Source organism: Rhinolophus sinicus, chromosome 5, assembly GCF_057876585.1.
Source record: "Rhinolophus sinicus isolate RSI-liver-muscle chromosome 5, RSI-T2T, whole genome shotgun sequence".
Taxonomy (NCBI): domain Eukaryota; kingdom Metazoa; phylum Chordata; class Mammalia; order Chiroptera; family Rhinolophidae; genus Rhinolophus; species Rhinolophus sinicus.
In genome coordinates, this window is record NC_142505.1 from 53,802,223 (window position 1) to 53,818,075 (window position 15,853).

The 15,853-nt window shown below is 38.3% G+C and overlaps 1 protein-coding gene across 9 annotated transcripts in view; it reads right to left on the reverse strand.

Annotated features, from left to right (window-relative positions):
• Window positions 1-15,853, reverse strand: part of FHIT (fragile histidine triad diadenosine triphosphatase) — a 1,364,996-nt gene that overhangs the window by 166,267 nt on the left and 1,182,876 nt on the right. For 8 of the 9 annotated variants that reach the window (XM_019728377.3, XM_019728375.3, XM_019728376.3 and 5 more), the window contains one exon: window positions 9,419-9,487. The exons of the other annotated variant lie outside the window; for it this stretch is intronic. In XM_019728377.3, coding sequence (XP_019583936.2) covers window positions 9,419-9,487 — 69 coding nt within the window. The remainder of the gene's footprint in view (window positions 1-9,418; window positions 9,488-15,853) is intronic. 9 annotated transcript variants of the gene reach the window in all.

Genomic DNA, 15,853 nt, shown 5'->3' on the forward strand with positions numbered 1-15,853 from the left:
ACTCACTAGCTCTCTGACATGGCCTCATGATAATATTGTCAATAATTATATGAATCATAAGAGCTAACTAGCTGAGCATGAACTATCCACCAGGCATTGTTGTAGGGCTTTATATGCACAAACCCATTTAATTCTCACAGCAGCCCCATCATAATCCTCATTGTACAGATGAGAAATTTGAGATAGGGAGTTCAGCAATTTGTTTAAGGACATAGAGCTGAGTCTAAACACCAATCAATCTGGATCCAGATCCCCAGGCTTAATACCCTCATATTGTCTCAAAAGGACATTTAATGGGCTTCTTTTCAAAATTGGAATGAGAAAGTTTGGCCATCTAACTAATGCTTGACTGGGCCACTTAGAAGAGCAATGATCTACAGAAATAATGATCAAACAGTAGCTTGTCTGTCATCCAAAAATCCCGTGATTTTGTGAGCATCCCTCGTGAAATTCATAGCCAAAAGAGAAAAATAAAAGTAATCTGTGTGGAGGGACCCATCTGGTCTTCTTTGAGGTCATTAATTTTTAAGACATCAATAGCCTTTGATCAGGGATGATAGAAACTAGTTCAATTATTTGATGACATATCTCCTTATAGTTTTGAGAACCAGGAAAAATAAATTACTGTCTTCTTGACTTGAAAAAAAAGAGGGAGGTTTTGCATCCAATTACACTTTATGAATACTAACAAAACTATTTGGATTTAACAAACTCTAGAATTGCACTGTCCATTTTTATAGCCACTAGCCACATGTAGCTAGCCTGAGTCAAGATGTGCTGGAAATGTAAAATCCATATGAGATTTCAAGGACTTCTTTTTGACTTCAAGGACAAAAAGAGGATGTAAATATCTCATGAAAATGTTTTATATTAGTTACCTGTTTAAATGGTGATATTTTGGTTATACTGGGTTAAAAATTATATCAGTTACATTAATTTCACCTATCTCTTTTCACTTATTTTAATGTGGCTACTAAGACATTTTTAATTGCATATGTAACTCACATTATATTTCTATTGGGAGGTGCTGCTCTAGAATACAATATGCAAGGTACAAAGTGGGGGCACACTGATAATAGATATCGCCTGATGGTGAAAAAATTACAACCACATTTTGGTGACTCAAGCTGGGATTCCAGGTTTATATGAGCCTTCTCTGAAGCAGGCAATTTGGAGGCGTTCTTGTTCTCTGCTGGTTGATAGTTTCAAAGAATGAGACCTGCTTCCAAGCTAAGGGGTAATGGGATTTATTTATAAAGGATATTTAAAATAAGTGTATCTGTCTAATGAAAAAACAGACAATTGAAAAGCAAAATCATTTTCAAACGCTTTGCGGCATTAAAATTATAATAGCTTTATCTTCCCTTCCTCCCTAACTTTTGCTTGTTTTGTTTTCCTTCTTTAAGGAGAGATCAAGTTCAATGTGTGGGGATTTATTCTTTGAGGTCACTATAATTTATATTGATTAAAAAAAGTGCCAATGCTTAATTCATATTTCTTTTCTCCTTGCTGTATTTATCCATTTCTGCTCATAGTGTATTCCTAACTTAATAATTTAACTTAAAAACAATAATTTATTTATAACCTTTGCTCTTCCCCAAGCTCTCAACTCGAAGTAAACTAGAGTTGGAAAATTTTGTTATATGAGATCTAAATAATTTTCTTTAGTTCATCATAGGCTCCAAAGTTAGCAAAATTTTTGGACACTCTTCTTAAATAACAGTTTATTATTAATTTTTAAAAACACACAAATGGTCCAATTTTTAATTACTGATGTTAATTAAGGTTTTTATTGCAGCAGCCACTGTGTAACTGAGAACAGAACTGTGAGAGGCAGGTAGGAAGACAAACCGACAACAAGGATTTCTTGGAGCAGGCATTTCCACCTTAGCTAATACACACCTGATAGTTTTGCTGGGATATGTGTGTTTGGAGAGAGAATTCGCTGTGGAAGACAGATATGACTCTGCATACAAAGCCTTATTCAGAAAATAGTAAGGAAGGACCATATGGAGAGACCATTGACGGAGCGGTTTTACTTTAGTACTATGGATAGACTAACGTGTGGTTAACTTCTTTCTTATTTCTCACTAATATGCAATTAGGCATATTCAAATGAGAGAGGATAGCATTTCTGGGAAAACTGACCTATAGCGGCAGTTCCCAAACCGACTCTAGGGAAACCTTTAGAGGAGGCATCCTTTGCCTTAGGGCACATCCTCTAGGTACCTGGCCTCTCATCAGACACTCTTCTGCCTTCCTTCAGTTTTCCCTCATGTCCAATCATTTAAAGATTTTTTTCCCTAGGGGCCACCAGCCCACCATCCCCACCATTATAACCCTCTATGCTTCTCAACAATTCCACATGTGGTAGATTCCACCAAATGTAACTAACCTGAATTGAATACTCCCTGAATTCTTATTTCTACTAGGAAAAAATGGCAGAAATATATATACTTTTTACCAGATAAATGCTTCTCTGCTAATTTTTTATTTCTATATTTCTCTCCTCCAAGGGACACAGAATTTTAACTCAGTAATAATGTAATATACAAAAGGGTAAAACAGATGTTTACCAAATTCTCTTATCATTACAATAGGTAGCCAAAAAGCATTTGGAGATCCACTCGGAGTATTTGACATAAAAAATCATTAAATTACTACTACTATCTCTTTATTTGTTGCTTGTATCACATAGAGATTATTTGAATTAAAAGTTCTTATGAAGTTAGAACCCATGTAGTTTTTATTTTATTCTGAACAAGTGGTAACAAACTTTACATTAGAAAATTTTCAAACACTCAAAAACTCATTGCTTGGTATGAGGACATCATTGAACCCAGAGGGAAAAAAGCTAATTAACTGTCTCACTGACACATTCCTTCTTTTTTGGAGAGTCAGCTGGGGACCCATGGACTTTGAGACCATTGTCAAATGGTGTGTGAAAGAGATCCAAGTTCAAATATTATCAGCAATATGATAGTTCTCCCTTGCCCTCAGGGCCAAATGACCTGCATTTTAGCAAATTGATTTTGTTCATGCATTTTGTTAAGCCAAGCAATTGTTTCCCATGACATGCTTGAACACACAGTTGCTCTGTCTATGAAATTCATGGTTGAATTTGCCCAATTGCTGATTGCTATTCCCATTTGCTTTAATAATAGTTACTTCCTTCATCAGTAATGGGTTTTATATACAGTGCACAATCACAACCATTCAATGTCACCCATAAACATTTGATAAATTGTCCAACAGTTATGAGAGGTGCTTATTTGGGACACAGCTAGGAGAAGCCTTGCAGAGTTAATAACATTAGGTACCATGGCAGCAGGCAATGGGTTTCCCTGTCCCACATTAGCTGTACATGCTCATTTATGCAAGGACCCATTTATGTCATTATCATAATCTTCACCAACTTGTCAAGATAATGGAGGGCCCATGAGTTCAGAGAATGCCTCACATAATTCTCAGAAATTTCAAGAACATAGATGTAGAGTTTTGGAGCAGCTAAAAAATAAGATCTGCATAGAGAACCATAAAGAATGGGCTTTATAAGAGATTCTGCCTTGGAAAGGGTGGAGTTTGAACTCGGTTTTAAGGGAGAGAAGAAGAGACTCATCTTCTGAAATGGGGAAGATAAATTAGTAAACAAAATGTGTAAAGATAGATCCAGGACAGAGCGCTGAAGGAAGAGCAGGTGAAGATAAACTCAGATAATAATCAAGGGTGGTATGAAGGGAAGAGGTGCTCTTGAGCCTGCTTTCAGCAAATCCACTTCTGTATTTGTTACAGACACACAAGTCTAGGTTTTGAGGAAGGCAAGTTACTTATCAACTTTGACATGTGCCTACCAGACTTGCTTAGCAATCAGACAAGGTTTATAATTACTTCACCAAGCCTTTCTGATGAGCTACAACTTATATCCATCAGCACACTGCTTTCTGACAAATTCTGTTCCATCAATGCTCCCTTCAATTAACCTCAGAAGGCTGATATCACCATGTCAGAATCTCACCCAATGTGGCTATGAGTTAATAAACTGACCCTCTGAAAATCAAGATATTCTCTCCTTTTAAATTAGGTTAGGACTAGTAGGGAAGTTCAGCTTCTTCTAGTTCAACACCTTGTTCTTTCATGTACTCATTCATTTAACGAGTATTTATCGAAGACCCGCTCTATGACACAGATTAGGTCCCTGTTGTCAAGGCTTCACAGTATAGCTGGGGATGCAGACATTGAATAATAAACTAACAAATTATTTCAAGTGTTGTAAACCATAAAAAGGAAATAACCATGATGATAGGAGAGAGTTACTATGGAGGAGATAAGGAATGAGCTGTCTTAGATGGAGTGGGGCAATCAATGAAAGAATCTCCGAGGAGGTGACGCTTGAGCTGAGAATTGGAGGAAGACATGAAGGCACATGACAGAAAAAGGAAGATGAAAGAAGTTATAGGCAAAGAACAAAACAGGTGTAAAGGCCCTGAGGTGGGAACAAGAATAATATATTTGACAGAAGCCAGCAATGAGAGAGAATGCGAGTAACAGGAGATAGGAAGTTGAACAAGATGTACTACTGAAGTTAGAAAACTCACCCAGGGACACAGCATTGTAAATGAATAAGCAAGGAAACAAATTAATGTTACAGATAAGCGGCATGAAGAGTGGAGTGCACAGAGGATCCTGGGAATAGTAACATTTGAGTGGGAGAGAGAAGAGGAGTATGCCATGAAATAGTCAGGGATCTCAAACTCAAATGCCTTCAGGGGTCAGGCAGGTATCATAAAGCAGTGAGGCAAGCCATGGGAAGAGACGGGCTGGTGGGAACTGTAGTGACCTAGACAATAAGTGGCATGGCGAATAACACCCAGAATCATTAAAAAAGTACTTTGCAGGCAAAATAAAGCACATTATTAAAAAATACTTTCAATTGGGTTGCTTGTTTTTTGTTGTTCAATTATACGAATTCTTTACCAATCAATCCAATTTAAAAATCGGCAGAGGACCTGAACAGACACTTCCCCCCAGAAGACATATAAATGGCCAACAGATGTATGAAAAAATGTTAAACTTCACTAGCTATTATGGAAATGCAAATCAAAACCACAGTGAGATACCAGCTCACTCCTGTTAGAATGACTATTTTCAACAAGAAAAGTAATGACAAGTGTTGGGGAGGTTGTGGGGAAAGGGGGGAAAGGAACCCTCATGGACGGCTGATGGGACTATAAACTGGTACAGCCACTATGGAAAAGAGTATAGCGGTTCCTCAAAACATTAAGAAGAAGAGCACCATATAACCCAGCAATCCCTCTTCTGGCTTTCTACACCCCAGATTTGAAAACATTTATTTTTAAAGATATTTGTACCCTATTTTCATTGCAGCAATATTCACAGTAGCCAAGACATTGAAACAGCCAAAGTGTCCTTCCACAGATGATTGGATAAAGAAGATGTGGTACATACACACAATGGAATACTACTCAGACAAGCTCGACATTATCATGCTAAGTGAAAGAGTCAGATAGAAAAAGCTGAGAACCACATGACTTCACTCCCATGTGGGATATAAAATTGAAAGCAACAAATGAACAAGACAAACAAACAAATGAAAACTCATAGACACAAACAAGAGTGTAATGGTTACCAGAGGGAAAGTGGGGAGGCGGGAGGTAGAAAAGGGTAAAGGGGTTCAAATACATGGTGACTGAAGGATATTTGACTTTGGGTGGTGAACACACAATGCAATATACAGATGCTGTATTATAGAATTGTATACTTGAAACCTATATAATTTTACTAACCAATGTCACCCAATAAATTTAATATAAAAATATACTTTTTAAGCAAAATAAAACATATGACAAAGCAAGCAAAGCCCATAGACCATCAATATGCAACAATGAGCTGGAGGAAAAGTGAGAAGTAGGCTGGGAATGAGAAAAATCAATAGAGCATGGACTCATATAAGTCAAAGAAGAGTTATACCTTGTATTTCCATGAACTAAACAATGAAGGAATATATTATGTTAGGCAGTAACACAAATGTTATAATATTAACAACAACAACAAAGACCCACACTATTTGTTACAAAACTTGCACAACCTAAAAATGGAGGTAATGATCAAATGGGCCAGATGTGTAAAATCATGGAACCATGTGGTCCATCCAAGGACTGGATGTAGAAGTCCTCCTGAAAAATCATGGCCATCCATTCTGTGCTTGCATGTATCCAGGGATGGGAAGCTCCCCCCACCTCCCCACAAAGCACTATAAGTGTTCAGAAGTTTCTAGCAATTTGACCTGTTGTTATGTGGAACTGATATCTGCCTCCCAGTGGTCTCAGAGACACAGATCTTCCCCTAGAGCCACACAGAACATTTCCCACCTGCCAGTCCTTTAGATATTTAGAAACAGTGACCCTGTCACTGCCTTCCCCCTACAAGCCTTTCCTTCTCTAGACAAAACATCTCTACCTTCAATTCTCCACAGATCACTATTTCTAGACTCCACCAACCCAATCACCTTTTTGTGAACCTTCCCTAGTTTGTCACTATCACTCTTAAACAGTGCCCAGGGAGAATACAACATTCCTAGCTAATTTACAATCTCGGGTTTCTTTAGGCATCATTTTCTATTTCTGCAGCAGTAGGAATACAATTACATTTTATCGAGCTCAGTCTCCTGCTGTCCCCATTCCCCACTCCCACCCTCCAAGGCAGTCTGTTTGTTGTATTTCATGGACAGATGCATAATTTAGAGTGAATGCTCCTTTCAGTATAAGAAATGCTGTCCCTCATCACTCCATCATTTCTGATTAAGATCACTCAGTCTAATCTTGTACCAGTAATGCTTGTGCAGTGCTTCACGCTTCTCGTGCCACTTTCTACACATTATCTTGTTATGTACTCAAGCTAGAGAAGTATTTTTATACAAAGAGGAAGATGAATCTTAAAATTTGTGGTTTAAGGCAAAGGGAAAATTGGAAATCTGACCCTTGGAAACAGTGCTGAATGGAAGGATCCAATAAGCTGGCTTCAAATCCAGGTTTTCCATTCACCCATCCTTGCTATTTGTTGTTAAACAAAATTAATAATAATAAAAAGACTAGAAACAGCTACCTATTAATAAAAGTGTAGCATGTACCAAGTCCTGTAACAAGCTTTTAACATACAGTATGCCATATAATACACATAACAATCTTTGAAATGTATTTATTGTCTCCTTTTTAGAAATAAGGGAATTTAACCACAGAGGTTAAGTGACCTGCTCAACGTCACACACACAATCAGTAGATGTCACTGGCATTTGAACCTAATTCTAACTGGCTTCAAAGTTCAATCTCTTCATACTCTTATACTACAATCTCCCTCCATGGGTATTATCTGTACTTCATATGACATACCAGTTGACTAAAAAACCAACAACAACAACAACAACAAAACCTCTCACAGTAATTAATTCTCCAGAGATGCTTCTCCAAATATGTAGGAGGTAAGGACATGTGCTGCCTCATCTGTGGAGCTAGAGATGCTATGGGAACATGCACACAAGGGCAAAAGAGTAAGGGAGGAGAGAATGGTCACATACCAACCTCAGTGTCAGACATTGTGTCGCAAACTGGGCCAAAATAAACAAGATTTCAAGGTGACAGTTTAGCCCAAGAAAACAGTGTTTTCGAGCTCTTTTAATGTTTTAGCAGTATTCACTTGTATATAAATCATGTGCTAATTTATTCATTAAAATAGCCTGTACTTAGCAACATTTTATTAACCTTAGTTTATGCAAGTAAGATCAGTAATTATATATTTTTTAAATGCATCTCTTCATAATTACTCCATAATTCTGATTTTCTTCCCATTTGACCTAAGTCCTTACCAACCTCAAAGAACATTCCACATCCAATGAAAACGAGTTTGATCTACAATATTACAAGATATGACTTTAGGAACACCCAAATTTAGGAGAGAGACTATTCCTATACCTAGTCATGCATCAGAATCTCCTGAAAACTTTGTTAGGGCCACATAATTACTGATTACTCAGATCCTTGGCAATCTACTGGCTCAGAATCTCAAGGGTTGGGATCTCATGTGAATTGAGATTTGCAACGATTGTTCCACCAACCAGCACTTAGTGACCAATGACTAGAGCATTTCCACCCTACACAAGTCTATTTCATCTCTTGGAAAACACAAGAAGTACAGATAGTGAGGGATGTCCCAAAAGCATAATAACCAATGACCTTAAAGGATCCAGTGAGTCCCAGAAAAATTAATTATAAGTCTCAGTACTGTCTGCTGACCTCTGGTTGTTTATTTTCAGGGCGTAGGTAGCCATTTTAATGCCCAGTTACTGCAAAGAAACCTTAAAAATACCAAATAATAATAATAGTAACAATGCATAGGTTCTAGCTGACCTATGTAAACTAGGTGAGGATAATAATAGATCTTTACCTGGTAGACCCACATGATAATAAAAATAAAAAGGCACTTTAGAAATCATTCTCAAAGGGTTAGAACAGGAGTGTTAAATAGATGGCTAAAATGGCACCTCCCATTTGATACCTGTGGCAGACATTGCTAATCAAGCACAGCACTTTTCCTTATTGCATCCACAAACAACCTCAAAGCCCTTTTCAACCAAGAACTCCAGGGTGCCACAGCCATCTGATCCACTCTTACATGTCTTACCCTTCATTGTCTAAAACAAATAAACTGAAATTATCTTATATTTTATACCAGCCTGATCCATCATAGTCTATATGCTCCACATAGAACAGACAGACACCTGAAGGTTCTCATGTAGGTGACACCCTAGGAACAGACTACCTGGCTGTTGCTGATTGATATTTGTAGTGGCTTCACATTTATGTCTTTGAATGGAAGTATCTAGGAAACAGCTAACTGCTAAAATGTTGATAATATATGGGTTATGCCCACATCATTCAAACCAACCTAGTTTTTACTGACAATAATTCAAAGTTTGCCTTTGAATAAATGCTATTTAGAGAGACAAGCTGAGTTCCAAAGTATTTTAAAAATTAAATGTAGTATTTGACTAAAATAATCATATATCAATTCACTTATTAATGTCTATTGGTTGTTCTGTAGATTTTCTCCTACGGAGACTTTGGGTCTTGTCTCTCCATGCAAACATTTAGTGTTCCAGTAATAACAGGCAGAAATCACAAGGACATTTAGTTTCTGCCCAGTTCCATTTGAAAAAGAAAATCGTTATAAATCCATTTGTCTTCAGTTCCTGTAACGGCCATTCTGGGCTACTTTTCCTTTACAGCCACTCCCCAAGTTAAATTGGGTGGACTCCCATTTAAGACCATATCAATGGCAATACCTAGTTATTTATGCAGATGTCATCACAGTGACCAAACAATAAGATCAGAGAGAGCAGACCCACCTCATCATAGATGCTGTCATTCCTGTGAAAGTCTCCAACCTTTCTGGGAAGAACATGGACATGGACATGCTGAAAACGTAGAGGAAAGGAAAAAAAAAATTAAACGTGATTATCTCCACATATAGTTTTATAATTGACAGTAATCTCTCATGAAGCCCAATTACTTCACATTGGTTCCTGCTGGATTATTTTTTTCAGAGGAAGATGCCATTCACCTTCAGTAACTATATTTGAAATCTGTGGAGCACAGAGGCACAAAACAAGAGAGAACAACTTGGTGGCATATATGAGAGTTTACGTGGAATGCCCAAGTGTTTTAGGGGCTCTGTGGAATTATTCATAGTTGTCAGTCTTGGTTGTATTTAGCCAGTGCTTTGAAATGACAGCACATCTTAAAATGTGACCACAGTGACTCCGAAACTGACAAGAACTAAGAATTGGCTAACAGGAGAACTGCATAAGTAAAGAGCAAATGAGTGAGAATGTGAAGAAGCATGGGCCACCTCACAGAATAAGGGCTTCAAATAAAAATCATAGAATAATAATATAAATCATCCTCATTTATTAAACTTTTAATTATTATGATAAGAAAGCTCTGTGCTTGCCATTTATCTCCTTCAATGCTTTGAATAATCCCGTCAGCAAATTCTCCTATGATCTCCATGTTACTGCGGAGGAAGTTGAGGCTCAGAGAGGTCAAGGCCTCACAGGAAGTGGTAGAGTCAGCACAGGAAGCCAGGAGGTCTGGTTCTTGCCCCCACCTTTCTCATCAGCACATACACTGATTCTGCCACGTTAATCTTTTAAATAGCTCGTTTCTTTAGTCTAGGAAAGTACCCAGGTAATATACATAGCAATGCTATTATACAGAGATTGTGAATCAAAGAGCACAGCATATCTAATTCAATATATTCTTCAAGGCTAAACTGCTATTTGAAAGTTTTACTTTCCAAATAGCCTCTATTGTACCTCGGCTGAAGTTAAACTTGTCCCTGCCCTTGAGCTATGTTCCTGCGTTTATTACAAACCATGGGGAGGAATGTGAAAATGAAAAACCTAAACGTGAAGAGGCAGACAAAGAACCAAACCTTGTCCCGGAACACGCCCACCCCTTCTTGATTACATGATCAGGCTCGAAGCCTCCAAAAGGCCTCCGGAGAATGTGAGATTAAGTGTCCCTGTGGCTTTGCTGCACGAGCAGGAGAAAATGATATGCTATTAAAGCAAAGGCAGGAAACAAGGCAGTCCAAGGTGAACAAAGCAGAGAGGGGCTTCGCGTCAGCCTCTGAGCACACAGACCCCAAAGAGAGACATGTTTTTGCCAGAATATTCTCCAGTCAATGACGAAGACAGTCACGGATTCCTCAGCAACTGGGATGAGTGTATACTTAAGCCACAAAGACTATGTGAGCATAGAGACAGAAAAAACAAACGCCAAATTACAGGATAAATTACAAACTACCCATGGAACCAAATTCTGAGGAGAAAGCAGTGAAGGATGGGCCCAGGGTGAATTTTATTGAAATCTATGGGCTGGTTGACTTAAAAGCAACCCCAGAAAAACACCACAGTACAAGGAAATAGCCTACCCTTAGAAGGAGCCTTCACTCAATCTTTACTTCCCAAACCTGCTGCTATTCTTCCTCTTTTCTTCCTTTTGTTTTTCTTTCTTCCTCCCTTCCTAACTCCCTTCCTCCCTCCCTTTCTTTCATTTGTCATCTCTCTTCTACTTTCTATAATCAGGTATTGCAGACTGGGGTTCTGTAGTCAGACGGCCTAATGCAAATCCTAGACCTACCACTTACCAGCTGCATGGCCTTGCCTCATCAGGCCTGTATCTCAGGATCCTCGTCTATTACAGAGGATCAAATCTGCTAAGCATGTACTCACTATGCTGCTTAATACCTAGTAGTCAGTACTCAACAGGTTGCTGTAATAGCATTACTCTTATGTTTTATTTTTATGATCATTTTTTCCCTAATCTGGAGACCAAGTAGACATCACATTCAGGGATTGGTTCCCACACCAGCAGGAAAGATATTTAAGAAGCTCTTTGAATGGGGCACAGTTAAAGTTTCTCTAGTTTATTTCTATTGCTTTGACTGGTCATTTTCAAACTCCAACACGCACCTGGGGCTTGGTGAAACAAAGATCACTGGGACCCCAGATTTGCATTTCTAACAAACTCCTAAGTGATTCCAACATTGGTGGTCCAGGGCCATACTTTGAGAACCTCCGGCTTAGACAATCCATCTGGGTCCTGAAACCCTTTCTTGCCAAATGTGCTAATGGGGCATCAAGGTCACTCACTGTTTTGTTTGCCCTGCTGCATTATGGGAGACCTTCTCAGAAAGTTTCCCTGGTTCCCTGTACTCTGGCCACCTTCCGTGCCTTGTTCTTAGGGGTAGGCAGGTTGGTGCCCACTAATGACATATAGCCGGCTGTGCACTTACATTAGGGAAACCTCCTAGGACCAGGCCTACTCCCTGCTCTGTCTCTTCACCTTGCTCTCCTGGGTTTAGTGTTCAGGGCTATTTCCATAGGCTCTGTTACCACCAAGTCCTGGAAATGCCACTCTTGATCATTGGTAACCACTTGAAATTCACTGTGGTTCGCTGTGACACTGATGACAGCAAAGAGCTCACTGTTGGTGATTTCCCCCAGGGCATAGATCTCAACCCATCCTGATATCTTGACATAAATTCTTAAGTGACAGACTGATCATAAGATCCTGACAATGCACTCAGCTTCTCAGAAAGGAGAACTCATGATAAAGCCAGCTGCAAACCTCTCTATTGTGAAGGAACACCATTGCCATGGTCATCTAATAGAATGGCATTCTGATAAAAACCCTACGAATAGCACAGAAGGGGATAATTTGACACAAGCTACTCTGAGTGAATTCACACTGAGCCTTAGTGAGCATGTGAGCCTTACTTTTCTAAGTGCTATCAAAACCTCCAATTACTAAAGCACTACAAAATTTTGCTAGGGTTTACTTTTGGCTACAGTTTAAATTTTGCTAGGATTTCAAGAAGTTTAGCTGCTTGAGTTGAAGAGTGTTTCAAAATATCCATGATACCTTCCATACCAAAAAAGTTTTCATGGTCAAATAAATTTCACAATGCTCATTAGCATATTAAGGTATCTGAAAGGACCAGATGAAAGAGACTTAAGCTTGTTCAATTAACAATTGAGAAAGTTACTTATGGAGCCCCCAGTTCTTTATTCATATAATATCTATTTACTTTTTCTAATACATACATTTATTTACACAAAAATATTTATTACCAGGTGCTATTCTAGGAACCAGAGATAGAGTGATGAAAAAGACAAAGTCCCTTACCCCACAAAGCTACATTCTAATGGGCAACGCAGAAAATGAAAAGTAATTAAATAAACGTATGATTTAACTTCAGGTGGAGATAAGTGTCATGAAGAAAAATAGAGTGGGCAGAGCTAAAACTTCAGAATTGGGACACTTCACCATTTGTAGGTTGAGAAGAGAGGAAATCAGATTCAGGTTGAGGATACAGGGGGTAAGGTGGCAAATAAAGAGAGGGTAAGTTCAAGGGCTGAGAAAAGAAAGAACTTCAAGAAGGGTATAATCAACAGCATCAATGTTATGGTAAGCTTGAGTTGGTTTCAGTGAAATTTGGGGGTATAAAAACAACGAATTGCAAAGCACATGAAAAGATGCTCAATATCATTAATCATTAAAGAAATGAAAATCAAAACCACACTGAGATTATCACTTCACACTCACTAGAATTGCTATTAAAAAAAAAAGACAATAACAAGTGTTGGTGAGGATGTGGAGAATTAGAACCCTCATACATTGCTGGTGGGGATGTAAAACGGTGCAGCTGCTTTGGAAAACGGTTTGGCAGTTTCTCAAAAAATTAAACATATGGTTACTATATGACCCAGAATTCCATCCTAAGTAGGTACCCAAGACATATGAAAATACATGTCCACACAAAAACTAGTACATGAATATTTATAGCAGTATTATTCATAATAGCCAAACAAAAGAAATAATCCAAATATCCATCAATAATGAATGGGAAAATAATATTTGGTGTAGTCAGACAACGGAATATGATTTGGCCATGAAAAAGAATGAAGTACGGCTCAGTGAAATCATTATGCTATATGAATTATGCTAAGTCAAAGAAGTCAGACACAAAAGACCAGATACTGTCTGATTCCATTTATTTGAAATGTCCAGAATAGGCAAATCCATAGACAGGAAGTGAATTAGTGGTTGCTGGTGGGGGAAGGGGGTACTTATATCTATTAGGTTGGTGCAAAAGTAATTGTGGTTTAAAAGGTTAAAAATAATTGCAAAAAAACACATTTACTTTTGCACTAACCTAATAGGCCATATAAGGAACTATTTAAACTCAATTAAAAAAGACAAAAATCCCAACAAGAAAATAGGCAATGGATAAATAGAAATTTCTCCAAAGAACATACATAAATGACCAATAAGCATATGACTAGTTAGCAGGCCATTTTCCCAAGAATGTCACAAGAACCTGCCTCCCTTCTTTCCTTTCTTCGTTTCCCCCACTAGAGGCAGATGAGAACATTTAGAATCAGCACAAATGAGATTTCACAGCATGAAACATATCACTAGTTAGAGGGCCATATAATTTATTGTTCAACGCAGAACTGTTGGGAGTGAGAGGAGGCATTGTTCATAACTGCACTGGCCTGTTTGTAACTAAAGACCTAAATCTGGTTCTAAATAAACCAAGACATACAGTCTAGTTATTTAATCGGGAAATATGATAGCTCAGAGATGGGATTTGACATCCTCTCAACCTGGCTTAGTCTCAGTTCTGCCCCTTTGACCAGCTGGGTGACATTGGGCAGCTTACCCGATGTTAGTAAGCCTCGGGTTTCTCATCTAGAAAAAGGGAGACAGTAACCGTTCCTATTTTTTAGTGTTTTGGTGAGGATATGATAATACACGTAGAGTACTATGCACAGTTACTAGCACATAATGTTCTTATATGAATGGTAGCTAATGTTATAATTGAAAAAAAACCTTAAAAATGGATACTATAAATGTATAAGCAAAGCTCTTTACCTTATGAAAAAAATTGTTAAATGATATGTCAATATTCTCTCAAGAAGGGGACTAAACTTGGGGAAAATCTTCTAACAGCCATTAAAATAGCCCACATCGCTAGACACCAGGCCTGCCTCATTCATTTTGTTCAACTGACAGCCTCTGAGTAACGGGTGATGCATTTATTTCCACGTCTTTGTTACCCAGATTATATAGTTAAACTATTACAGGACTTCTTTTTGAGATAGTAAATGGTCTGTTTGGTGGAAACAGGATGTTCTGCCCTTTGCAAGTCAGAAAGGACTGGGAGGTAGATACCAAAAATCTATAGTAATTTGAGAGTTGGAATTTACTGGAGGAAGCCAAAGGAGTAAAAAACTAGAGGCAACATAATGGGAGGGGAGACTGTGTTGATTCCTCATGTCCAGATGTTTCTCTCCACGTGGCAGGAAATCTACCACCATTCTCCCCTTTCATTCACTTAGTCAAGGAAAATAGAAGAAGCTACTTGAAGTGTAATTGTCTCTCGCTGTTTCTGTTGGGGTCTATTACACAAACAGTGGGGAGATTTCTCATTTTGTTCTGTTTACTGCAGTGGGATTAAAAAAAGGAGGAGGAGGAGTTCTCTCAGCACCTGCTTTCTTAATTGATAGTGATTTCCTTGCCCCCCAAAGCGAGTGGTTTTTAAACAAAATGGGTACATTCTCATACGCAACATTATCATCTTATAACACATCGTTAAAACAGAAAAGGTGATGGAACTATGACAACAGCTCCCATTTCCTGCTCTGGGTGAGCAGCCCATATGCCATCCACCTTTTATTTTTCTTCTCATTTGCAATCAGTGCTTCCTTTACAAAGACAAATGATAGAAAAGGCTAGTTTTCTTCCTGTATGAGCCGGTTTTGAATTTGTAAACAATGGGGAAGAAAGTTGATCTCCTTTTTATCTGTTCTTTTGTTCCAAATTTCACTGGAAGAGCTCCTTGAAACAAAGAAAACAAAAATAAAGTCTCCTGGGTTTACCTAAAGCCTATCACAGCATCTCATGAGATCCAGTTCTTTGGGACAAAGATGAGCTACTCTCGTGCTTGCAGTGTGAAAGATGGGAGAAATTGATTGACAAAACAGATGCATTGACACTTGCTCATGTTTGTTCAGTTCCCTGGGCTTCTGCTCTCATAGACAAGAAATTGAAGAAGAGCCTGCCAATTATTTCCACCTTGTGAGCTGAAAGCCCAAAGGAAAAGACATGTACCCAGGCGTTCAGAGTTCAGACACTTCACATAGCATCAGATTCCATCATTTTGCTTTTATTTGACTTGAAAAGACCTTAATTTCTAGAAAATTTGAAAT